Source organism: Hyla sarda, chromosome 2 (genome assembly GCF_029499605.1).
Source record: "Hyla sarda isolate aHylSar1 chromosome 2, aHylSar1.hap1, whole genome shotgun sequence".
Lineage (NCBI taxonomy): Eukaryota > Metazoa > Chordata > Amphibia > Anura > Hylidae > Hyla > Hyla sarda.
In genome coordinates, this window is record NC_079190.1 from 216,847,885 (window position 1) to 216,874,592 (window position 26,708).

Below are 26,708 nucleotides of genomic sequence, written 5' to 3' on the forward strand. Positions count from 1 at the left end.
CGGTCAGAAACTGACTACATGAGGGTGGTATGAGGGCCCAACGTCCACAGGTGGGGGTTGTGCTTACAACCCAACACCGTGCAGGACGTTTGGCATTTGCCAGAGAGCACCAAGATTGGCAAATTCGCCACTGGCACCCTGTGCTCTTCACAGATGAAAGCAGGTTCACACTGAGCACGTGACAGATTCTGGAGACGCCATGGAGAACGTTCTGCTACCTGCAACATCCTCCTGCATGCATGTTTGGCGGTGGGTCAGTAATGGTATGGGGTGACATTTCTTTGGGGGGCCGCACAGCCCTCCATGTGCTTGTCAGAGGTAGCCTGACTGCCATTAGGTAGCGAGATGAGATCCTCAGACCCCTTGTGAGACCATATGCTGGTGCGGTTGGCCCTGGGTTCCTCCTAATAAAAGACAATGCTATACCTCATGTGGCTGGAGTGTTTCAGCAGTTCCTGCAAGAGGAAGGCATTGATGCTATGGATTGGCCCGCCCGATCCCCAGACCTGAATCCGATTGAGCACATCTGGGACATCATGTCTCGCTCCATCCACCAAGGCCACGTTGCACCACAGACTGTCCAGGAGTTGGCGGATGCTTTAGTCCAGGTCTGGGAGGACATCCCTCAGGAGATCATCCACCACCCTCAACAGGAGCATGCCCAGGCATTGTAGGGAGGTAATACGGGCATGTGGAGGCCACACACAATACTGAGCTTCATTTTGACTTGTTTTAAGGACATTACATCAAGGTTGGATCAGCCTCTAGTGATTTGTGGCCTGTGTGATTTTGTTGTCAGCACATTCAACTATAGTAACATACATAGTAACATAGTTCATAAGTGGAAATGAGCGAACTTACAGTAAATTCGATTCGTCATAAACTTCTCGGCTCGGCAGTTGATGACTTATCCTGTGTAAATTTGTTCAGCCTTCAGGTGCTCCGGTGGGCTGGAAAAGGTGGATACATTCCTAGGAAAGAGTCTCCTAGGACTGTATCCACATTTTCCAGCCCATGGGAGCACCTGAAAGCTGAACTAATTATTCAGGAAAAGTCATCAACTGCCGAGCCGAGAAGTTTGTGACGAATCGAATTTACTGTAAGTTCGCTCATCTCTATTCATAAGGTTGAAAAAAGACCAGAGTCCATCAAGTTCAACCTATAACCCTAATAAGTCCCTATTGAGTTTAGTTGATCCAGAGGAAGGCAAAAAACCCTCATACTAGAGGTAAAAATTCCTTCCCGACTCAAAATATGGCAGTCAGAATAAATCCCTGGAACAACCTTTTGTCCCTATAAATCTAGTATACATAACCAGTAATGTTAGTACTCTCCAAAAATGCATCCAGCCCCTTTTTGAACTCTATTACAGAGTTCACCATGACCACCTCCTCCGGGAGAGAATTCCACAGTCTCACTGCTCTTACAGTAAAGAACCCCCGTCTGTGCTTGTGTAGGAACCTTATTTCCTCTAGACGTAGAGGATGCCCCCTTGTTATAGATACAGTCCTGTGTATAAATAGATCATGGGAGAGATCTCTGTACTGTCCCCTGATATATTTATACATAGTTATTAGGTCCCCCCAAAGCCTTGTTTTTCTAAACTAAATAACCCTAACTCTGATAATCTTTCTGGGTACTGTAGTCCTCCCATTCCCCTTATTACTCTGGTTGCCCGACTTTGAACCCTCTTCAGGTCCACTATATCTTTCTATCTTTCTTGTACACTGGTGCCCAGTACAGTGGTCCCTCAACATACGATGGTAATTCGTTCCAAACGACCCATCGTTTGTCGAATCCATCGTATGTTGAGGGATTAGTGCAATGTAAAAAGTGCATTTAATACTCACCTGTCCCCACCGCTCCGGACCGCGTCCTCACCGCTCCCGATGCTGTCCCAGGGGCTCCCGATGCTGTCCCGCTGCTCCGACGTCATCTTCGGGATCCTCCGGCTTCTTCCGCATTTTCTGCAGGGACCGGGCCTTGCTTTCTGGTGACGTTATGTTGTTGCGCCGGCACGGCGTGCGTAGCGACGTAATAACACCGGAAAGCGAGGCCCGGACCGTGGAGAAGATGCGGAAGACGCCGGAGAATCGCGAAGTGGACCCGGAGCAGCGGGGATAGGTAAGTGAACCTGTCCGAGATGCTTAAACTGCTATCCGACAGCAGCTTTAGCATTTTGCGCTGTCGGATAGCAGTTAATGCGATGGCCCCGACATATAAAAGCATCGTATGTCGATGCTGACATCGACATGCGATGGCCTCTGAGAGGCCATCGTATGTCGATTTGATCATATGTGGGTGCCATCGCATGTCGGGGGGTTACTGTAATGTACACAGTATTCTATGTGTGGTCTGACTAGTGATTTGTACAGCGGTAGAATTATTTCCTTGTCGTGGGCATCTATGCCCCTATTGATGCACCCCATGATTTTATTTGCCTTGGCAGCAGCTGCCCAACACTGGTCACTACAGCTAAATTTACTGTTAACTAATACTCCTAAGTCCTTTTCCATGTCAGTCGTCCCAAGTGTTCTCCCATTTAATACATAATCCCAGCCCTGATTTTTCTTCCCCATGTGCATTACCTTACATTTATCAATGTTAAACCTCATCTGCCACTTCCCAGCCCAAACCTCCAACCTATCCAGATCCATTTGTAACAGTGCACTGTCCTCTATAGTGTTTACCGCTTTACAGAGTTTAGTGTCATCTGCAAAGATTGCTACTTTACTATTCCACCTAAGACCCCTGTGGTACCCCACTAGTAACAGTCACCCAATCAGAATAAGTACAATTAATAACCACCCTCTGTTTCCTATCATTGAGCCAGTTACTTACCCACTTGCACACATTCTCCCCCAGCCCAAACCTTCTCATCTTATGCACCAACCTTTTATGTGGAACCGTATCAAATGCCTTGGAAAAATCCAGATATACGACATGCAGCGATTGCCCCTGGTCCAGTCTGGAGCTCACCTCCTCATAAAAGCTGATCAGGTTAGTCTGACAGGATCGATCCCTCGTAAATCCATGCTGATACGGGGTCATACATTTATTTTTATCAAGATATTCTAAAATAGCATCTCTTAGGAAACCCTCAAACAATTTACATACAACCGAGGTTAAACTAACAGGTCTATAATTCCCAGGGTCACCTTTCGACCCCTTCTTAAATATTGGCACCACATTTGCCATGCGCCAGTCGTGGGGAACAGTCCGTGTCACTATAGAGTACCTGAATATTAAAAATAGGGGTCTGTTTATTACATTACTTAATTCCTTTAGAACATGGGGGTGAATGCCATCTGGACCTGGTGATTTGTCTATTTTGATTTTTTGTGGGCGGCACTGTACTTCTTCCTGGGTTAGACAGGTGACCTGTACTGGGGAGTTTACCTTATCTCGCTGTATTTCACCTGGCATTTCATTTTCCTCAGTGAATACAGTGGAGAAGAATTTTTTTAAATATATTTTCTTTTTCCTGATCCCCGTTTATAATTTCTTCCTCATCATTTTTTAAAGGGCCAACACTTTCATTTTTGACATTTTTGTTATTTATATAGTTAAAGAACATTTTGGGGTTAGTTTTACTCTCTTTGGTAAAGACGAAAGTATTTCATATGATTAGTTTATTCATTCAGATCTAGGATGTATTAGCTTAGTGATCACTTTTTCGAGCAGTGTACAAAGTTTGACAGATTGCCAAGTAACATACAGCACACACACATGAAGAAATTATTGGAAGCATTACATGACAGGCTAATCATATTATGCTGATGACAGGACAGAAAAAGGTATTGTACAAAACAGTTTCTCTTGAAAGTAAAGCCAATATCTGTTTAATAGGTTAAATACACACCTTAAAACAAAAGGTCATAATTTTGCTAGCCAAGCTATTTCCTCTGAATAGAGTCTGCATGGAGTCTGCTAGCTCGACTTCCTTAGAAAACATGTTCCACAAAAGCTGATACAGGAGATGTCTGGAATCAAAGAGTGTCACAAGGACACGTGCAAGCTCATCCTAAGTGGGGCAAAGAAAAAACTATTAGAAGGTTAACAAAATAAACACAAAGCAACTCTAAGCATGGCTCAATCTGTCAATAGACTATTAGCGGGGTGCCCTCCTAAGAAACCATTTAGGAGACTCAGCCATGCTATTCAGACAAGTAGAATAAAGAATTGATTTGCTATGCTAGTCCCTTTAATAATAAAGCCCAAAAATACAACAGAGAAATGAAAACAGTTAAGACTCACCCACTGTGAGCAGGGCACTACATTGGCTAAAGCCATGGCAATCGGTAATTCCCCCTGGTCACCCATCATGGTGACTAATTCAACCAGTCTTTCAAAGCGATCAGCTAAAACTGTTTCAGCCAATGTATCAAATTCTGTCCCCTGTTGAAGAATTTTTGTAAGGACTTCCATAAAGGTAGCTCTTGTTTGTAGATCCTTATGATAGCCAAGACCTAGAAAAGAAGCTTACATGAGTCCATAGAAAAACAGTGACTGCTTAAAGTGGTACTCCAGGGAACTAAAACTTAAAGGGGTACTCCGGAGCTATCACGCCCCCTCCCGTAGGCTTGCATTGAGGGGCGGAGCGTGACGTCACACGGGGGCGGGGGCGTGACGTCACACGCTGCCGGCACTGCTGTCGACCATAATCAGTCCCGGAGTGAACACGCTCCGGGCACTGATTACAAACGAGGTGCCGCATGCATGATCCCGGGGGTCCCCAGCGGCGGGACTCCCGCGATCAGGCATCTTATCCCCTATCCTTTGGATAGGGGATAAGATGAGTAAGCACCGGAGTACCCCTTTAACCCCAATTTTTTGGGATATGGAAAAAGTGATCGCGTAGAGTTTTGACTGCTGGGATTCCCCATTATCTACTATAAGACACCTTGCTACCTGTCCTTGGCATGCTCCAGTCCTCACCTTTGGAGACTAACGCCAGCGACGGCCTGCTCAGCCAATCAGCGGTGAGACAAGCTACTGATTGGCTGAGCAGACGGAAGTTGGGGGCCAGAGCATGCCAAGGACTGTCAAACAGCCAAGCCCCATGCAGGTAATCCAGGGGTGACCCAGTATTCAGACCCCCCCATGATCAGACACTATTATCCCCTATCCCATGCTTACATTCCCCAGAGTACCCCTTTGTCTGCCTGGAATATCAGGAGAGAGCTTAAGCAATAAGATATGGAAACTTTAGGCAATTCTAAGTAGGAATATTGTAACCAATTAAGAGATTTATCTTCTCAGGAGAAAAGCTCACCAGGGCCCTATAAGTGCTGATACAGGTCTGTTCACAAACTACTATATCAGGACAAGCTAATGAATACCTGTATTCCAGGTAAAAATGCAGCAGAAATTTACATTTCAACTACTGCAGCCCCAAAAACTAGAAAAGCACATTAACTATGAGAGTTTCTATAGATTATATGTATATTTCATCTAGACAAAAAAAAAACATTTTATACAACTTGTGTTTTGTTTTATTTATTTTATTACCAAACAAAACATTAATATAACTAAGGGAACTTACCTATTGAATGCATGAGGCCACTGTCAACATTAGCATTTAACAGATTGGACATAGCCAAGACAGTACAATGTCTCAAGGAAGCCAATCGGCGAGACATTCCTCTCTTCCTGCCCCCAGTCTGGGTACCATCATCCTCTACCTCGCTACAGTCATTTAGTAAATTCATGAACAGTGTGAAATATCTAACAAAAGACATTAATGGTTTTAGTCAAACAATAGGCCATACGTCAATAATTATACATTGGTGGTCTGAAATATTGGTAATAAAAGGTAATTACTTGCAGGAAAAGCTGATATAATGAGGGAACATTTAAAGGTTGCTTGACCCATTGTCACTTCTCTATTAACCGGATAGAAAATCCGCCAGATATTGGTCCCAGTGGCCTGGTAAACACATACTTATCCACTATTCTGTGGATAGGGGGATGAGTGTCCATGGTGGCAAAACCCTTTCAACTTAAATGCCATAAATCTGAAGGAAAGATCCCTAAAAAGAGTCAGCCATAGAGATATTCTATAAAAGCCTCAACTAAATGGATGAGTAACCAGGTAACATGTGGAGGTGTTAAAGGGGTAGTCAGAGTTAAAGCTATTTATCCTCTATCCACAGGATAGGTAATAAGTGCCTGGGGGTCCTACTGCCGGGATCCCGATTCAATGTTATGAATGGAGAAGCAACTTGCAAATGTGGGCCTTTGCTCTATTATCTATAGAACTATAAAAGGTAGCCAAGTACAGTGCTCTGCTTCCTTTGGCAGCTTCATAGCCAATGAATAAAGAGGCACATGCATGCCTGACCTGCTGCTCCTTTCATAGCACACACTCAGGGGTCATTTCTGGAAATTGCAATGGGTGCCAGCAGTTAGAAGGCCATGATCTGACACTTTTTACTACAACCTATGGATAGGGGATAACATAAGGTAAATACCCCTATACCATTCCAAAGAAATCGATGGTATTTGTAGCAGCTCTTCTCTCCGGCTAATAGAAGGGGGTTCCTGAATACACAGGCTGTGCATGGAAAGATACTGAGGTTCAATTTTCAAGTTCTCTAGAACTTCACTTTTCATACATATATAGGTAAGATCAGACACTTAAGAGGGGAAAAAGTAATCCAAATCTGTGCAGAGGACAAGTTGACCAGTTGCATATAGCAACCAATCAGAATAGTGATTTGCAATTCAAAACGTTCAACATGGTTTCCAGCAAGAAAAAACCCCATAGATAATTCTAGTTAAAATATACCTACTTGAGAAACAACTGGGATTTGGCTTCCATTAATTCTACTCCATCTCCTTCCTCAGGCTGAAGAGGAAGTCCAGCAAGAAGAGACACCACAGCCTCCATGCTTGCCTGATCTAGGTCCCTGTATAAAAGACATATTTTGCATAAGATCTTACAACAAGCAGACAGAAGTCATAAAAGATGAAGATTTACGAGCAGTACCTGGTGAGGCATTTCACATCCTCGTCTGCTGCTTGATTAGATGTCCCCATCACCCAGTCGGTCAAGTACTCAACCATTTTATTCCTTAATGCACCGAAAAAGAAAACATTAGAATATGCAACATGTATCAGACATTGCAATGAACATTACCATTTTAACCCAATAAACTATTAAACTTAAATTAGCAAATAAAACTGATCTAGTTAGTTGTAACTATAGGGGTTGTGTACTGTGAAGAAAAAAAAAACACTGTACTGCGAGTCCCTTCACAACAAAAAAACCCCAAAAAACTAAGACTAATACAACATAAAAATGTCCTCCTATTGGGGCCTTCTGTGCTCAGCTATATTCTGTGGGGAAACCTAGAAATAAGTGTTCAATTTCCATGCATCACAACCACAGGGGAATTTAAGCTCAACACAGTGCCATTTAAATTAATGGATTATCTGTGTAATGAGAGAGTGAGAGGCACTCTTTTTAACGCCTTAAGGACCAGGCCAAGTTTAGTTTTGCATTTTCGTTTTTTGCTCATCGTCTTCCAAAAATCATCTCTTATATTTCCAGCCACAGACCCATATGAGGGCTTGTTTTTAGCGTCACCAATTTTACTTTGTAATGACATCACTTATTTTATCATAAAATGTATGGCGCAACCCAAAACATTTTATTTATCTGGGAAAATTGAAAAGAAAACCGCAATTTAGCAAATTTTGGAAGGTTTTGTTTTCACGGTGTACACTTCATGGTAAAAATGACATGTTTTCTTTATTCTGTGGGTTAATACGATAAAAATGATACCCATGATATATGCTTTTCTATAATTGTACCGCTTAAAAAAAACCTCAAACTATTAAAATGTGACAAATGCAGCAATTTTTGACTTTTTAATTATTTTTTTACGTTTACGCCGTTCACTGTACTGGATAATTAACAATATATTTTGATAGTTCTGACTTTTACGCACGTGGCAATACCAAATAGGTTTATTAATAATTTTTTACGCTTTTTGGGGGGTAAAATGGGAAAACCGATGATTTACATTTTTATTGGGGAGGGGATTTTTCTCATTTTTTTAACTATTTTTGTAATTTTGTAACTTTTTTTTTTTTTTTTTTTTACACACACTTTAATAGTTTCCCATAGGGGGCTGTCTATAGCAATCATTTGATTGCTAATACTGTTCAGTGCTATGCATAGGGCATAGCACTGATCAGTGATATCGGCTATCTTCTGTTCTGGTCTGCTTGATCTCAGACCAGAGCAGAAGACCCCTGGAGATGGACCGAGGCAGGTGAGGGGACCTCCAGCCACCATTATGGATGATCGGAACCCCGCGACAGCGCTGCGAGCGATCCGATCATCCATTTAAAGTGCTGCACTGCCGCAGATGCCATGATCTGTAATGATCACGGCATCTGATGGGTTAACAGCGGACATCTGCGCGATTGCGGATGTCCGCCATTACCAGTGGGTCCCTGGCTGCTGATAGCAGCCGGGACCTGCCGCGCATGACGTGAACACCGGTCTGGTGCTCACGGTAATGGTGGAGCGTATATCTACGTCATGGTGTGTTAAGTACCACAGCACCATGACGTACATTTACGTCCATTGCCGTTAAGGAGTAAAAGGGGTACCCCCGAGGAAAACTATTTTTTTTCATTTTTTATCAACTGGTGCCAGAAAGTTAAACAGATTTGTAAATTACTTCTATTAAAAAATCTTAACCCTTCCAGTACTTTTTAGGAGCTCTATACTACAGAGGAAATGCTTTACTTTTTAGATTTTTCTGATGTCATGAGCACAGTGCTCTCTGCTGACCTCTGCTGTCCATTTTAAGAACTGTCCAGAGCAGGAGAAAATCCCCATAGCAAACATATGCTGCTCCTGGACCGTTCCTAAAATGGACAGCAGAGGTCAGCAGAGAGCTTTTTTTTAATATAAGTAATTTACAAATCTGTTTAACTTTCTGGCACCAGTTGATTTAAAAAAAAAAAAGTTTTCCATGGGAGTACCCCTTTAACCACTCTGGACCATATACCAGGATCCTGACAGTAGATTTCACCACCCCCGTCTAATAATGGCAATTCCCTAATAGTGTTGCTGAAAATGGGTCTTCTGGCCTGGAAAACTATTTCTTACTATTTCTTTTAGACTGAATCTTACTACTTTTGCCCTAACCACAAATGTTTAAATTTCTATCACATAGTATACCAGCTTATGCAACTACACTAGAAAACATCTACAAAATCCCATATTTAACTAAGATGGTACAGAGGAACTTCTTTTTGCAATGTGAATGTGTACACATTTGTTTGTAGGTACTGGTTGGAGCCTCTGTCACAGATTCTATAGAAAAAGTTAGACAAAATAGTGCAGTATGCAGGGCTATTTTGTCCAGAACAGTTAAGGAAACATGACCGAAACCAAACAGGGTCTGTTGGGCACCCACTGAGTATGTCTGTGTCAGTGCTAATGTAATCTTCACTGATCTGCTCTTTTGTAAGAACAGAACAGAAACATAGATGTAAACAAGGCCTTATCTGAAGTTGGACTGCACTATAAGTATACAGTAACTCTACTACTTACCTGAATTTCATTTCTTGACAAAAAGAAAGGTCGTCCCTTCGTTCCATCATCACTTCCACCAGTTGACAAAGCTTTGTCTTGATCTGAATGGCATGCACCATGTTCCCCAGTACACGAACATATCTTGGAAAATAAAAGACTATATATAAATGGCTGGCTTAGATTTACAAAGACTTGCTGAAACACAGAAAAAGTTAGGATAACACAAAGTATTTTGGTCAGTCTTTGGTTCCAATTTTATTTAGTGTTTTAGCCCCAAACAAAGAGTGGAACCAACACAGAAAAACTATATTGCAAAGATTTGTGTTTTGGACCCACTTTTGGATTTAGCTAAAATAACTAAATACCAAAATACTATGTGTGAACGCAGCCAGAAAGGCCGGCCCTGACAAACTCCTAAAACCAACAAAACATAATAATAAACGTGTGACCAAAACAGTATATATAGGCTACAAAAATTTGCTTATATAGTGCAGTATGGGCCATTATAAAATTTTAAAGTAAAGGGTGTTGTATATGTCATGGCCTTACCAATTTTAGCAAAAGTGCCATGCCGATCTATTTTCTCCCTGACATGATTTTACCACTGCCTATATTTTCCACAATGTCTATGGGATTGCAGAGAGGGGGCAGAGTCTCATAACTGCATTTGCTGCGAGTTACATTTAAAGAGTGCAATAAATATAGAAAGAAGACATTCCGGCACTCAACGCTCCGGTACACTGTAAACAGCTCCTCTCACGGGCGTTACATCCGATAGGCCCTTTCGGCCGGAAGAAGCACATTATTCCTTTGCGTGAAACCGCCGGCAGTCGCCTCTGAGCGTCCCAAGTCGAACATACCTGCCTATCAGATCTAACGCCCGTAAGAGGAGCTGTTTACAGTGTACCAGAGTGGTGAGTGCAGGATTGTCTTGTTTCTATATTTATTGCACTTGCTGATTTCATACTTCTTTGATCCTAGCACCACCGCGGGACAAATTATTTTATACCTGTTACGCATTGAGTGTATCCTTTACTGTTCCACGAATAGTGTTCATACCGACATCCAGATTAGTGGTGGTGCCACTCGGACTTCTTTTTGCTATACATTTAAAGAGTGACTGTCATTAACAAAAACTTGACATGTTACCCATCACTAGTTAGCAGCCAGGGAAGCGAGCGGCATCGAGCGTACAGAAAAAAAGGTTGGATCACGTGTGTACAACATGTCAAATGTTTACTACTGAAAGTTACCTCTTAAGTGCAATAAGTACCATAGATTATCTTTTCACTCAATAACAATGCAAAGTAGTTTACAGTAACAGTTATCACACACCTCCTTTTCTCCCTGTCAGCACTTACACACAAGGGATAGAATTGTAAGCCTGCATCACACAGCAGCTACTTCAGAGTCTGCACATAAGATATACAGTTTGATCAGCCGTATAACTGCTGCTAATGTATATGGACTCACCTATTGTTATTGAGCGCATTGTCTCTTAGGGCAGATATGAGATCTAGTGCAGCATGTAAGTGACAGTGATAAACATGGAGGGGGAGCAGGATGGGGAGTGGAGGGGTTTGAACTGTTTGGAGGGATCTAAAAAGGTAATGATAAAATAATGTAGTAATAATGTAGTAATGAAGTCCGGTGGCACAGGACAAATCACTTTCCTGTGACACATTAAGCCAAGTCATTCCTGGTTGTCAGACTGATCATAACTAGGGAAAGCTGCAGTAAGAAAACTTATGGATGCAGTGGGATCAGAATGAAACCGGAATACTGTAGGAATACTGGTGGTGAGTGTGTGCATTATATGAGCAAAAAAACTAAACAAAAACCGTGCTTCTTTATGTGTTTAAGATTCAAAAAGGCGTATTCCAGAGTAATTAATCTATTTAAATTTTTCTTAGCTTGTTTAAAAATAAAAAAACAAGTTTACCTATCATTGTTTCACGCAGCGCCTTTTGGCTCCATACTGCTCGTTTATTTTTACACCCATGTCCAGCAAAATATTAAAAGTGATATTATGCAGGAATACTCATAATACCTCAAAATTGTTTTCAATCAATGAACAGATTTCTTTTTCCTGGATTACCTGACAAGATTTAGCATCATGGTCTCAAGACTGGCTTGTCCCAGATGTTCTGAGCTGCCTTCTGTATGGTTATCAAGCAGGTTCTTCAGAATGGTAATCGTCTGCTCAACAAACTGGGTATTGGTGTCATTAAGTAAAACCTTTAATGTAAAGAACAGGAATTCCAATTATCAAAATATAATACATTTATATATCTCCGCAGTGGAAATGGAGATCCAAAGAGACATGCAAGAGTGTATGCACAAGCAGGATGCACACAGATGGACTGTTCTCTGCCAAACTAAAACTTAAACACATGTGTAAAACACATTAGTATCTTCTTCCTTACCTGCCCTTGGGAGTCAAAGAACTTGCTGATGTTGTTCTTCATTTTGTTAAACAGCATTGGATACAATGCAGGGCTTAATTCTAAACCAACCAAGTCTTTAATGTTTGTTCGTATCTGCACGCCAACTTTCTCATTGTTGCACACCATCAAAGATAGAAGCCTATCAAGAAACTTGCTGACAGGGGTTTCAGCATTTCCTTCAGTGGATACCATTGAGATGACAGAGCCTTTACGTTCATTTATAGGGCCCATGGGTGGGCTGTATGTGACAAGCCCAACATTGCTGCGGTGCTGCAGGCAAACTCCACCAAGGGCAGAAAGAAACCCAGTCATGTTAATCCACTCCTGTAGAGAGTCCGTATCGGAAAGATCTATAGACCCTCCTCCGCTCACATGAGACATTCTCCTCTTCACTATGGTCTTATGAAGGCTCTCTGTCACCTGTAGGTAAATTGCTTTTAATTAATCATATACAGATGAACATCACAAAACAGTCTAAAGGGTAAGGCTCAAAAGGAGCATTACAGTACTTAAAGGGGTATTCCCACATCAAGTTTCCATGCCTGTCCATTGCTGCGCCCAGTATAACTTCCTAATTCTTGTAGGGCAGGACAATCATACATAATTGACATTGGCGCTGCTGACCTGAATGTGCACAAACCCGATGCTACTATAGAACTCACTCATAGCCGCATTGGGATCTACCGTTACAGTCATGGCCGTAAATGTTGGCACCCCTGAAATCTTTCTAGAAAATGAAGTATTTCTCACAGAAAAGGATTGCAGTAACATGTTTTGCTACACACGTTTATTCCCTTTGAGTGTATTGGAACTAAACCAAAAAAGGAGGAAAAAAAGCAAATTGGACATAATGTCACACCAAACTTAAAAAATGGTCAGGACAAAATTATTGCCATTCTTTTTAAAATTGTGGAAAAATATTGTTTCAATCATGTAATGCTCCTTTAAACTCACCTGGGGCAAGTAACAGGTGTGGGCAATATAAAAAAAATGACACCTAAAAGCAAATAAAAGGAGAGAAGTTCATTTAGTCTTTGCATTGTGTGTCTGTGTGTGCCACACTAAGCATGGACAACAGAAAGAGGAGAAGAGAACTGTCTGAGGACTTGAGAACCAAAATTGTGGAAAAATATCAACAATCTCAAGGTTACAAGTCCATCTTCAGAAATCTAAATTTGCCTTTGTCCATAGTGCGCAACATTATCAAGAAGTTTGCCACCCATGGCACTGTAGCTAATCTCTCTGGGTGTGGACGGAAGAGAAAAATTGATGAAAGGTGTCAACGCAGGACAGTCCGGATGGTGGATAAGCAGCCCCAAACAAGTTTCAAAGATATTTAAGCTGTCCTTCAGGCTCAGGGAGCAGTGTAAGCGTGAACTATCCGTTGACATTTAAAAGAAATTAAATGCTATGGCAGGAGACCCAGGAGGACCCCACTGCTGACACAGAGACATAAAAAGCAAGACTACATTTTGCCAAAATGAACTTGAGGAAGCCAAAATCCTTCTGAGAAAACGTCTTGTGGACAGATGAGACCAAGATAGAGCTTTTTGGTAAAGCACATCATTTTACTTTTTACCGAAAACAGAATGAGGCCTACAAAGAAAAGAAAACAGTACTTCCAGTGAAATACCGGTGGAGGTTCAATGATGTTTTGGGGTTCTTTTACTGCCTCTGGCACCATGAATGCGTGCAAGGCATCATGAAATCTGAGGCTTACCAAAGTATTTTGGGTCACACTGTACAGCCCAGTGACAGAAAGCTGGGTATGTGTCTGAGATCTTGGGTCTTCCAGCAGGACAATTACCCAAAACATACGTCAAAAAGCACCCAGAAATGGATGGCAACAAAGCACTGGAGAGTTCTGAAGTGGCCAGCAATGAGTCCAGATCTAAATGCCACCCCTGGAGAGATCTTAAAATTGCTGTTGGGAAAAGGCGCCTTCCAATAAGAGAGACCTGGAGCAGTTTGCAAAGGAAAAGTGGTCCAACATTCCGGCTGAAAGGTGTAAGAAGTTTATTGATGGTTATAGGAAGCAACTGATTTCAGTTGTGTTTTCCAAAGAGTGTGCAACCAAATATTAAGTTAAAGGTGCCAATAATTTTGTCCAGACCATTTTTGGAGTTTGGTGTGACATTATGTCCAATTTGCTTTACTTCCTCCCTTTTTTGGTTTAGTTCCAACAAACATGTGTATAGCAAAACATGTGTTGCTGCAATCCTTTTCTGTGAGAAATACTTCATTTTCTAGAAAAATGTCTGGGGTGCCAACATTTACGGTCATGACTGTATTCAGGTTAGTGAAGGTGACCGTGTAGGGAGAAGTGTCTGATCAGGGAGGAATTGTCTGACTTTCGGACCCCCTCCGAGCTCCAGCAATGGGTCAGCACGTGCTCCATGTATTGTCTCATGGAGTGTCAGATATCAGTGCGCTGCATTCGGGTGGATAGGGTATACATTTTAAGTACTGGAATACACCTTTAACTAAACTGGGAAACATTAATTACAAAAGTCACTAACATGCAAGCATCTGAAACAATGCTCAAAAGAACGATGTGGTGTAAAATGACATTGAAGAAGCAGTCCACAATTTTTTTAATTTTTGCTTATATAGTTCACATAGTTTAAATAAAGCATAGGTTATTATGTATGCCTTTTTTTTTTATCTGTTCTAGCTGATTACACTACTTGTCTACCATCTTGATTCTTATTCCTCACTGTAATAACTCTGAGTTCTGTCAAAGTGCAGTAAGTGCATTATATTTTATGTGAAACAGCAGTGTCAGGCTCCATCAAAAAAGATTCAAGAGACAAGCTGCACACAGGAGACACAGTCATTGTGATCACTTGGATAACTGCAGCTGATCACTGTATGGACTCACCTACTGTCCCTGAGTGTATGGACTCACCTACTGTCCCTATTTTTCTATTAGGGTACTTATAAGAGAGGATATATAGATTAAGGCCCAGATTTATTAAACTGTGTGAGAGAAAAAATAAGAGTGATTTTCCCATAACAACCAATCACAGCTGAGGTTTCATTTTACTAGAGCTTGTTAGCTGAGCTGTGATTGGTAGCTGAGGGAAAAATCACTAAATTTTTTTTCTCTCACACAGTTTGATAAATCTGGGGAATAGAGATGAGAGAAGGGGTCCGAGCTGCCAGGAATGATCTAATAATATATGTAATCATATAGTTCACCAGAAGTCAGGTGACCCAGGACACATCTCGTGACCCAGAACACATCTCTTCCTAAGACGTATCGAGCAATGTCATTTTCGGGTTGTCATACTGGTGGGTCACATAACCAAGCTTCAATTGGGAATGTAAAAATGCAGTAGTGCTGACATTATACGGGGAAAAAAAAAAAACACTAACAAGAAAACTGTTAAATGTTTCTTTAAAAAAGGTGGTCCAACTGATCACGTAAACTTCAGCACAATGTATTTGTGCATTAAATAAGGGACACACAAAGAATATGAAACTCAATGGTCATCACAGATGCAATCATCTCCAGCCGCTATATAATTTCACTTTTAATCTAAACCTTAGTCTTTTTTGATGTGAACGTTATAATTAGGGATCGACCGATATCGTTTTTTTAGGGCAGATACCGATAATCGGTGCAGGTTAGGGCCGATAGCCGATAACTTATACCGATATTTCGGTATAAGTTATCGGCTATTTAACCTCCTGCGACACCGCTGCAGATCATTGATTTAAAGCGGGCGCTTTAAATCAATGATCTGCAGTGGCTTTTGCGGGGCCATAGGCCGCCGCCGCCACCACCCGCTTCTCTCCCCTACCTGCCAGGGTGCTCCGGGCCATCCATCCATCGTTCCTGTAGTGTCCGGGGGCGTTCCGGGTGGAGGGTGGTCCGGTCCGGGCTGTCCTTCTCCAGCGGGCCTCTTCTCCACTCCGGGCAGGCTCCGGCCTAGTACGCTGCATAGACGTCGCTGCGCAGTGACGCCCGTGCGCAGCGACGCACCTGACGTCACGGCGTAGCGGCATCTATGCAGCATACTAGGCCGGAGCCTGCCCGGAGTGGAGAAGAGGCCCGTCGGAGAAGAAGGACAGCCCGGACCGGACCACCCTCCACCCGGAACGCCCCCGGACACTACATGAAGGAAGGATGGCCTGGACCACCCCCATTACGGGTAAGTTTAATTTTTTTATTAATGGGAAAAAATCCATACCGGTATACCGCCTAGCATCACGGTGGGGGGTGCGACGCGGTGCGGTGGGTCTGAGGTGCGGTGCGGCGGGTCGAGGGGGTGGCGGTCGCGGTGCGGTGGCGGGGGTGCGGGGGGCGGGGCATTATCGGCTTATCGGCAAGATAATTGCCGATACCGATAATGCCCAAAATCGTGATTATGGGCCGATAATATCGGCCATACCGATAATCGGTCGATCCCTAGTTATAATAGATTTTATTTACAAAATTCAGAGCGACAGAAATGCAGTTAAGATTTCTCTACCTGACCATCTTCCAGTTTAGCCTTTGGGAAGTTTAAGATTAACTTTGTTGCTTGCTCCCACTTTGCATGTGTGTCTTCCCATGCCTAAAAAGAAATACACATTATAACACTTACATAATGACAATAACTATATTGAAAAATATTGAACAATACAATAAAAGATAAGCATTGTTTGTCAGAAATAAATAACTTGCCTCTGTGTTCCCTGCAGTAGGATGCTCTATTCTTCTAAGTAAGGCCATAACTCGCTTCTGTAGAGCTGCTCTGCCTACAATACAATATATATATATAACCCATGATGTTAATTCAACGCCTAAATTCTCCTTGCTGGAAGACAGGAAATGTTAGTGCAAGGCTTTCTCTAATTATGGAAAAAAGGAGGAACCTAGGGACATTTGCTTTGGTAAGAGTAGTATCAGAGTCGTTACACAGGCAATGCTGTTTGGACTTGGCAACTGTACCCCCTGGTTGGAAAACCTTGATAAGGAGCAGCATTTAATACATATCCTTACCAGTTGACATCATGTTGCTGACTGATGCAAACTCCATGAAGGTGTTGTAATTTGGCAAAAAATTCTGGACCGACACTTCATCCACTCCACACCGAATTTCAGCCTCTTCACACAAGCTTCGGAAACATGACATTGCTACAAGAACTGCTTCTATATCTGGACTCCAGAGAAACATGTAGAGAGAAACCTCCAATTTAGTCTGAGCTTGCCGACATATTGGAATTCCACTTCCAGCTGCAGCACTTTCCTATAAAAATAAATTATTTAAAAAAATTATCAATTTTGGTAAGCAAAGTCAACCAGTTTACATGTTCAAAACTACAAAGAATAAAATTTAAGATTAAGCATTAATGGACAGATAATTCTTTAAACTACCTTGTATTTAAGAAGAAATTTATTTCTGCAAATTAATATTTCTCGCAGCCATTTGAGGACTTCTGTGCTGTTCAGCATTTGGTGGCCCGTCAATTTCTTACAGATGTAAAAAATCATTTGGGAACTAAGGGAGAGAAATAACATATTTTCACTTAACATACTTAAGACTGTAGGGCTGAGCTCAAAGCTAAATTCTACATGACTGTATCCCAAGCACATCCCTCAATAACCCTGAACAAGTTATGATTTAAGGATCCCTAAGTTAGGTTTCCACTTTTTTTTTCCCACTCACCTGAAAAAACAGCATAAAAATGGCCACTGCTTTTTCCTGCATTTTATAAGGAAAAGGGGCAGTATGTAAGGAGAGTTTAAGGAGGCAAGTAGGGATGAACAGCTATACAGCTGCAAGCACAGCTCATACTGGGCAGGAGGTAAAAAAAATAAAATGTATAGCCGCGGGCACAGCTTAGTCCCGATGGCAACATGGACAATATACATCAGTGGCTATGCACCAATGTATACTGTATGGTCTACATAGGTAAGTAGTGATGCTAACTGGTGGCTTAGTGGTGAGCACTGCTGCCTTTCAGCGGTGGGGTCCTGGGTTTAAAACCCACAGGACAGCATGTGCAAAAAGTTTGTATGTTCTCCCTGTGTTTGTGTGAGTACCTACAGGAACTCTGGTTCCCTCCCAAGATCGAAAAACATACTTATTTAGATTGTGGGCCCCAATTGGGACAGGGAAACCATTTACAGTGTACAGTGCTGCAGAATCTGTGTGCGCTATATAAGATCAAGAATTATTATGCATCACTTCTCACCTCCAATGCTGAAACTATGGCTTTTTGCTTGAAAAAAATGCCAGTCTCAACATGCTGTGATTTAGAAAAATTGCCACAGAAATCAAAATTGCAGGAAACCACTGAGATTAGAAAAGAAAATGCCAAATCCAAAAACACAAAGTGGGTTTGGCATTTTGCATTTCCCTATTGACTCCATGCCAATATCTGGTCACAGCATTTTTTCCATAGAAAAATATCGTGAGCGTGTTTGGGCGTTTTTGCCAAAAAAAACAAGTGAACATTAAAAAACATCCAACAAAGAAGACAGGCGTCAGCTCACATGGGGAGGGGTGCACAGTCTCTCTCTCGGCAAATAGAAGAAAGGAAATGGAAGTGCTGTCACTCGTTAAAACTCCAGGTTTATTGCAGCCATTAAAACATCAGGATACAAAGTGAAGACAGTCAACATGCACGGTTGACACATTTCAGGTCAATGACCCTTTAAAGGAAAACTGTCAGATATTTTCTCCCGCACTATCCAAGGTACTGATTGATAGTGCGGGAGACGCTGATCCCTATGAGCCCTACCTTACCCGGATCCGCTAGGTCGTTTAACCGCAATTGTAGTTTTATTTTAGGTGTATATCTTGCTGTAACTGGCACGGGCGGGGCTTCTGTAGCTTAACTGACACGGACGTCAGCGCCTCTTATGAATATTCATCCCCCCTCCCTCCAGTTCTCCCTCTCTTCACCACTCCTAACTGGAGGGAGGGGGGATGAATATTCATAAGCGGCGCTGAAGTCAGTGCCAGTTAGGCTGCCGAAGCCCCGCCCGTGCCAGTTACAACAAGATTTCCACATGGAATAAAACTAAAATTGCGGGCAAACTGCTGGGTGCATCCAGGCAAGGTAGGGCTCCTTGGAATCAGAGTCTCCTGCACTATCCATCAGTACCTGTGGATAGTGCGGGAGAAAATATCTGACAGTTTTCCTTTAACAAAACCAGTTTCGTTAAGGGGTCATTGATCCGAAACGCGCCAGCCATGTATGTTGACTGTCTTTACTTTGTATCCTGATGTTTTTATGGCTGCAATAAAGTTGGAGTTTTAATGAGTGCCAGCACTTCCAGTTCCTTTCTTCTATTCAAAAAAACATGCAGAGAAAACATCACAAGTGTGTCACATGTCCTCACCATAATTATATCACCTGTGAAAGATTAAGGAAATCCTCACAAAATGACCTGTTGGGGGCACTTGACGATTGCATTTGGAAAACACTGTTCAATATAAAACTACTATGGGGTTGTCTAGTGGGAATATATTATCTATGGGCAGCTTCCCCACAGGTCTCCTATGTCAGTGCACCCCAGTCACAGGTTAGTGCTCTCTCAGAGTGACGTAGCTAACTGCACCTCTCCCCCAATCACTGAAAGAGAAGGGACAGGGATTAGCAGAGCGGCACTGTGACGTCACGGCAGAAAGCACCCTGCAGATGAGTGCCCTGACCCTGGAGACCTGCGGGGAGCCTGAAAGGTACCTATAAGCTGTTTTTCTTTTAAAAGCAAGTTTTATTCCCACTGGAGAGCCACTCTAACACAACCATATTCCCCATATACTTCCTCCCAGCACCTGGTCCCTGTGATTTTTAAACAGCTAAATGGAACCCACACTAAGGGTCTGTTGATGCGTAAAATCTGCAACATCAAATATGCGCAGGCTACACCCTAACAAGGCTACTGGTACTGTCATCAGGAGGCCGGGTCAAATTAAATATTAATAGGGGACACTTTTTGCTGGCTCTACCCTCTTCCCCTGCACTGTTTGGGGCCCAGACAGCTCAGCAGTAGGGTAATCTGCCAAGGTTTGGATAACCCTATAAAAGCAAAAAGAAGTCTTGTCTAACTGATACTGGAAAGCCTTTGCCTTTATCAAAAAAATAAAAATGAATAAAATATTAGCTTGAAGAAAGTAGTAGACAAGGCAGTGCATAACTCACCTTATTTCCCAGAAGGTCTCTACTGGTGCATCGGGATTCCACAGTTCAATGCTGTCTGATTGATGTAGGACCAACAATGCCTATTGCACAAAGAATACATTACTAAGATTAAACAGAGGTGATACTCTGTACCTAAAGGGTTGCTCCCAAGCCAATACGCCATAAAAGGTTAAGGGCTCCAGCCACAGTCAGGCGAGGAATAAATGAAAAGGGGCCACACATGTATGCACTCCTCTCTGTGTAAATATAGCCTCATCACAGCTGATGCCATATAAAAAAGGTGGAAACTACCATTACTGGCATGCTGTATTAAAAGTGCACCAGGATCATCAACCGGTCATATGCTGGCACAATAGCTTCATAAATAAGAGGTTTCACAAAAAAAAACTGTATATCTACTACCTTAAAGGGAATCTGTCAACTCCAATTCATCCTCCCAAAATGCTGGCAGTGTTGAATTGCTGCTAGGGTTAGGAGAAACATGGGCCAAGATTTACCCCACACAGCTTCTGTCCTCCTGCATATTGGTTTATCTGGGCCATGATACTTTTCATATATTCGTCAGTATTATAAAATAGGAATTTTTTTATTCTCAACTGCCAAGTGTCAAAGAGGCATTCCCAGGGCCCTGAATCTCTCTCTCTCCTTGTACCCTGCCTATCTGACTTTCAGCTGGAAGCCAAGCAGTTTCCAAATTTCGTTCTTGTACTACATCGTGTGCAGGTGTGGGATTTGGAAACAGAGCTCGACTTCCAGATGGATGACTTGGAAACACCTTTTAGACACTTTGTACCACAGAATAATAAATAAATATATGTAAATATAACTGGATATAGCTGGAGCCAGAGATGATCTTAGGGCATGCTACCTGAGAAGGCGGTGTGATGAGCCCCTTTGCAGATTCCTTACCCAGAAAGCCCGCTGAGTGCTAATGGCCTTTTGGAATCTCCGTTCTACACCAGAAGCGGTGCTCCTCCCTAAGGAGAATACTTGCCCCTTTTAGCTAGTCACAGGCCTTTTCCCACAGCCAAGCAAGAACTCTCTGCTCTGTACTGACGAGGGGCAAGCACCGGAAACAGCTGTCTGCAGATGGGTCTTCTTCCCTTCTGGGGAGAATTCTGGCTTGGCATAAATCCCAATCAGTTTCTGAGACTTCGTAACTGGAGCCAGAGCTGATCTTAGGGCATGCTACCTGAGAAGGTGGTGTGATGAGCTGCTTTGCATATTCCTTACACAGAAAGCCCGCGGAGTGCTAATGGCCTTTTTGAATCTCCGTTCTACACTGGAAGCAGTGCTCCTTCCTTTTTTTATATTTATTTCTTATTATTTCTTATTCTTTTTATTATTATTTATTATTTTTATTTATTTATTATTTTTTATTATTATTATGGAAGTACAGAAAGATATATGAAACCGTGTCAGCAGTTCAAAATATTTATTGCAGATGATTCCCTATCAAAAAATAAAGCTCACCTCCATGGCTTCTTGTGCTATCTCAGGCATGTTTGTTTGTGGGACTAGCTGTACCAAACCAGTTATTAATTCTGATGTACTGTTTTGTGTGTCTGGTCCTGGTTTTCCTGGGTTCTGGAAACAAACACAAGCAACAAACTAATGTACATTCCTAAATTAAGTGATATTTCCCATTAATATACAAACATAAAATATATAAATCTTTACATGCCATGAAAATAGTAAAAATAAAAGGAAAGACATCAGGGGGGGCGGGCAGTTACAGAGCTACTGCTCTTGGACGAGGTCACAGAAAGATATTTCAGCTGATACGGAAGATCTCTGTCCTATGGCTAATAACATTATATTAAGTTGATTGATTATACATTTTGCCATCATACACATCATTTCTTTTGCTGGATAACCCCTTTAAAGGAGTACTCCGGGATGTAAAAATTGTGTTTCAGACTGCCGGCAGTAAAAAAAATAAAGGAGTGCATACCTGTCGCCGCTCCCGCGGTTCCTCCGCGAACCTCTTCCTGGTTGCTGGTGGTCGGTGGGTCATACTGCTCTCAGCCAATCACCGTCCGCAGCGAAGTCCCACCTCGACTGGCGATAGGCTGAGCGGCAGTGTGACGTTTTCAGTCCCAGCACCAGGAAGAAGACCAGTGTCAGAGCCGAAAACGTCACACTGCTGCTCAGTCTATTGCCAGCCGAGGGTGACTTTGCTGCGGCCGGTGATTGGCTGAGTGCAGTATGACTCACCGAACACCGCCAACCAGGAAGAGGATTGCAGCGGAGGCCGGAGTGAGTTACCGGAGGCACGTGGGGACTGGCAGCAGGTAAGTATCCTTTTATTTCTTTTTTTTTTTTTTTACTGCCGGCAGTCTGAAATCCAATTTTTACATCCTGGAGTACTCCTTTAAGTCTATCAACATTTCCAGTGGTACTGGGCACATGGTGCTGATGAAGCTTAGGACCATAAACCTTGCTTCACTACTCATGCGCAATGATATGTGTTGTACTGTTCATGGCTTCATCCGTGCAATGCACATGTGCCTAAAGTCACTGGAGATTGATCTTAGAATAATCTCTGGTAATGTTCTCAGCACTGTTCAGAAGCCTCATAGAGAGTAACTATTGTGATGTGAAGGACATTTGTGTTACATTTTTTGGGATAGGTGGAGGTTGAGTATGCAAGCTACCTGCATTAAAGTGATATTCTGTACATATTAAATGTAACTTGGTGATCATAGACACCAACTTGGCTTGGAAGGCAACCTGCAAGACTTATGAGCTTACTTTTCTGCTGTCTGGGTTCCTTGACCTACCTTCTTGGCTTACCATCTTCCCAAATTGTGACAGCCCAGGTACCGATTTCTATCATGGGATATGAAATTGCACAAAGCCTCATGAGTTTTGGGATCAGATACTAACCTACACTGCCATACACTGGATGGTTGATGGTCAGTGACTCCCCAGACCCTTTGTTCCATTATGCCGACCTCTCTCTAGCAGAAGCAGCAGGAATACGTACTATACCTAGCTTTCTCAATGCTTTCTTGCTGCTAGCTAAGCGTGTCCTATTGAGAGAACTGATTAAGCCAGCCATATCAACCGTGAGGGAAAGGGCTAGAAAAACTGAAGACGTTCTTGGAAGTCAACAGGCTGGATGCAGAGAAGCAGAGGGAGCCAAATGCAAGAAAGTTCTTTGCTAAATGGTGCACCTTCCTAGTCGCCCATAATGCTGATGGTTCACTTACGCCAATGGTGGTGACAGGTTCACATTTTTTACACACTTTATGGTAAAAAGGTCACATCACAATGGGAATACTCATCCTGATACTGGTACAAAGACAAATTACTTACATACAAAAGCAGCTTTGGGTCCCCGTGGATGAGTTTAACTATTGACAGCAACAAGTATTTATAACTTCTGGTCTCCATGTCAGTGGGCTTCTCTTTAAATTTAAGGTATGGCATTTTCTCTTTAAAGGTAAGACTCTGAGGAAAAATTCCAGCACACTGTCAATAGAAGGAATTATATACTATACATTTACCATAAAACAGATAGGAAACATATATATTCTTTCATTTTGTGATATGCATTGCACACCTAATGAGGCTCAGGCTCTACAGGAATTGCCCACAAATTGTGTTTAAATTATACTATTAGTGCAACCTGCATTCAATGCATCCAGAGAAAGAGTGTGTGATAATGGGGGAAAAATGTGGCATGGTTCAAATATTTGTGCTCAATGCAAGTTCCTTCACAGAGAAATACAGAGGTTTCTTTAGAGTCACAGTAATGCAGTTCGAGATTAGAGGTAAGGAGGAAGAGACTCTTGGCACCAGAGTCTATATATATGGGATCACTAGGAATGATGAATATGCGGGCGTCCGTCTAGCGCTGATGCAGGGGGTGCAGTCTTCAGAAAACAAGATCCAAATGTGTGCAGAGAAATAAAGAGACGCACTCACCCTTGATTTCAGCAAACGTGGAGGGACTTTATTAAAGAGTCACAGTGCCGTTACATCACACGGGAGAAACTGAGAAACACAGCTCGGAGAGGCCGCTGCTCTCGGAGCTGTGTTTGTCCGTTTCTCCCGTGTGATGTAACGGCACTGTGACTTTTTAATAAAGTCCCTCCACGTTTGCTGAAATCAAGGGTGAGTGCGTCTCTATTTATTTCTCTGCACATACAATAATGCAGTGATTTTACCATAAACAAGTGTTCCTGTGGAGCCATAACCTAAAAATAAACATTTGCTGTACTGGTCCTTGTTTACTTCTGATGCCCTTCCTGAGCTTAAGGTCTGGTAAGATATAGTTAGGCTAGGTTCATAAGGCGTGTTATTCCACATAGAAATTACGCTCTCAAATTCTGGTGCAGCAAAACCCCAATGCTGTCAATGGGATTCTGCTGTCCAGTGCACATGGCAGAATATTCGTTAGTTGAAATTCTGCCGCCAAAAGAATGAACTCTTTCAGCAGAATCTGTGCAGAATACATTGCCATCTATGGGGAAAGCAATGTAGGAGGGTCCCAGCCTGACGCCCCCTGAATATTCGTCCAGAATATATCTGGCTGGAGATTCCTCAATCTTCTGAATTTAGCCTTACATGGCCAAAAACATCACATCTTATAGGAGGGTGCAAACCCCTACATAAGTACTTTTAAGGATATATTTAACAAGGGTAGATACTCTGAATACCCTATTCATCAAGGCAAATAGGCATCCAGAACATCTGCTGTTTATTACAGTAGGAGCATATAGAATTCACGGAAAATCCACTACTTAAATTTCCCTATGGTGGGGATTTTAACTCAACAGCAAGTCAATTAATTTTAAGTGTAAACTTAACGTATAACTCGGTACAACAAGAAATAGTTTAACAGTAGAGTCTCAAGACAAAAACAGGTTGATATAACGTCATCACACAAAGATAAAAAAAAAAAACACACACAACAAAAGGTAAATTAAAGAGAACAAGCCGTTTTTAAGGGGTGTGTATTTAGATAGCTGTCAAATCCCTATACATATGCACATACAAAGCAGCTGAGTGTGCATGTATTTACTAAAGGAAGAGGGGGGGAAAGCTACTACCAGACACATCTACAGGGATGTGGAAATCCTATAGCCCGACGCCCGGGACTAGTAGTTTTGGGCGCCGGGCAGGTGAATTGTTTATAGATTTAGCCCTGTATCGGGCTAGCAGGGAGAGACAGACTTCCCCCTTATTTTTCTTTAATGTCGGTGTGAGGCGCAGGAGCCAATGGAAGTCTCCACCTCACACCGGCCTCAGAGTGTATGGAGGGGGCGGCGGCCTCCAGCTGACTGCAGAGCCCCCTTATCTCCCCTCCCGGAGGATGCAGCTCTACACAAGAAGACACAGCAGGGTGAGAGAAAGGACGTAGACAGCTCCGTACACAGCTCCATCCCCGCCCCCGGCTCTGTCTAGACAGGACCTAATCCACCACAGGGAGGCTGCTTGTTTGCACGGGGAAAACACAGAGCAGGGGGGGGAGGGGAGAGAGGAGAGGACGGAAATCTCATCTCACACCGGCGGTGACTACAGCTCTGATGTCCACTCATGGCGGCTCAGGTGAGGAGACCGAGATTACAGGCGGCGGCAGGAAGGGTGGTTATATATGTATGGTGTGAGTGTATGTAATGTAATGTATGATGGTAGGAGGATGGTGTATATCAGTGTTTCCCAACCAGGGTGCCTCCAGCTGTTGCAAAACTACAACTCCCAGCATGCCCTGGGCATGCTGGGAGTTGTAGTTTTGCAACAGCTGGAGGCACCCTGGTTGGGAAACACTGGTGGATATGTATGGTGTGAGTGTATGTGTGTATAATGTCTAAGTGTGATGTGTATGTAATGTATGATGTGTGTATAATGTATAATGTGTGTATGATGTCTAAGTGTGATGTGTATGTATGTGATGTATGATGGGGGGGCAGCGGCAGGTGTATGTATGATGTGTGCATATGTATGGTGTATATGTATGGTGTGTATGAGTGTATGTAATGTATGATGTGTGTATGATGTCTATGTGTGATGTGTATGTAATGTATGATGTGTGTATGATGTCTATGTGTGATGTGTATGTAATGTATGATGTGTGTATGATGTCTATGTGTGATGTGTATGTAATGTATGATGTGTGTATGATGTCTATGTGTGATGTGTATGTAATGTATGATGTGTGTATGATGTCTATGTGTGTTGTGTATGTAATGTATGATGTGTGTATGATGTCTATGTGTGTGTGTATGTAATGTATAATGTGTGTATGATGTCTATGTGTGATGTGTATGTAATGTATGATGTGTGTATGATGTCTGTGTGTGATATGTATGTAATGTATGATGTGTGTATAATGTCTGTGTGTGATATGTATGTAATGTATGATGTGTGTATAATGTCTAAGTGTGATGTGTGTATGTGATGTATGATGTGGGGGGGCAGCGGCAGGTGTATGTATGATGTGTGCATATGTATGGTGTATATGTATGGTGTGAGTGTGTGTGTATGTAATGTATGATGTGGGGGGGGGCAGTGGCGGGGGTGTGTATGTATGATATGGGGGCAGTGGCTGA

At 42.5% G+C, this 26,708-nt stretch overlaps 1 protein-coding gene across 7 annotated transcripts in view; it reads right to left on the reverse strand.

Moving 5' to 3' along the window:
- NF1 (neurofibromin 1) overlaps positions 1-26,708 on the reverse strand; it is a 241,565-nt gene that overhangs the window by 150,412 nt on the left and 64,445 nt on the right. For 4 of the 7 annotated variants that reach the window (XR_008888649.1, XM_056556352.1, XM_056556351.1 and 1 more), the window contains exons 13-27: positions 23,470-23,625; positions 21,622-21,735; positions 20,149-20,228; positions 17,372-17,495; positions 16,997-17,243; positions 16,679-16,752; positions 16,485-16,568; positions 11,986-12,426; positions 11,658-11,797; positions 9,578-9,700; positions 6,992-7,075; positions 6,795-6,911; positions 5,546-5,727; positions 4,258-4,469; positions 3,863-4,024 (exon numbers count right to left, since the gene is read on the reverse strand). Coding sequence is in view for 6 of the 7 variants with exons in the window: in XM_056556352.1 (XP_056412327.1) it covers positions 3,863-4,024; positions 4,258-4,469; positions 5,546-5,727; positions 6,795-6,911; positions 6,992-7,075; positions 9,578-9,700; positions 11,658-11,797; positions 11,986-12,426; positions 16,485-16,568; positions 16,679-16,752; positions 16,997-17,243; positions 17,372-17,495; positions 20,149-20,228; positions 21,622-21,735; positions 23,470-23,625 (2,340 nt within the window). In the remaining variant the exon portion in view is untranslated. The remainder of the gene's footprint in view (positions 1-3,862; positions 4,025-4,257; positions 4,470-5,545; positions 5,728-6,794; positions 6,912-6,991; positions 7,076-9,577; positions 9,701-11,657; positions 11,798-11,985; positions 12,427-16,484; positions 16,569-16,678; positions 16,753-16,996; positions 17,244-17,371; positions 17,496-20,148; positions 20,229-21,621; positions 21,736-23,469; positions 23,626-26,708) is intronic. The other 3 variants (XM_056556350.1, XM_056556349.1, XM_056556354.1) reach the window with 1 other exon arrangement.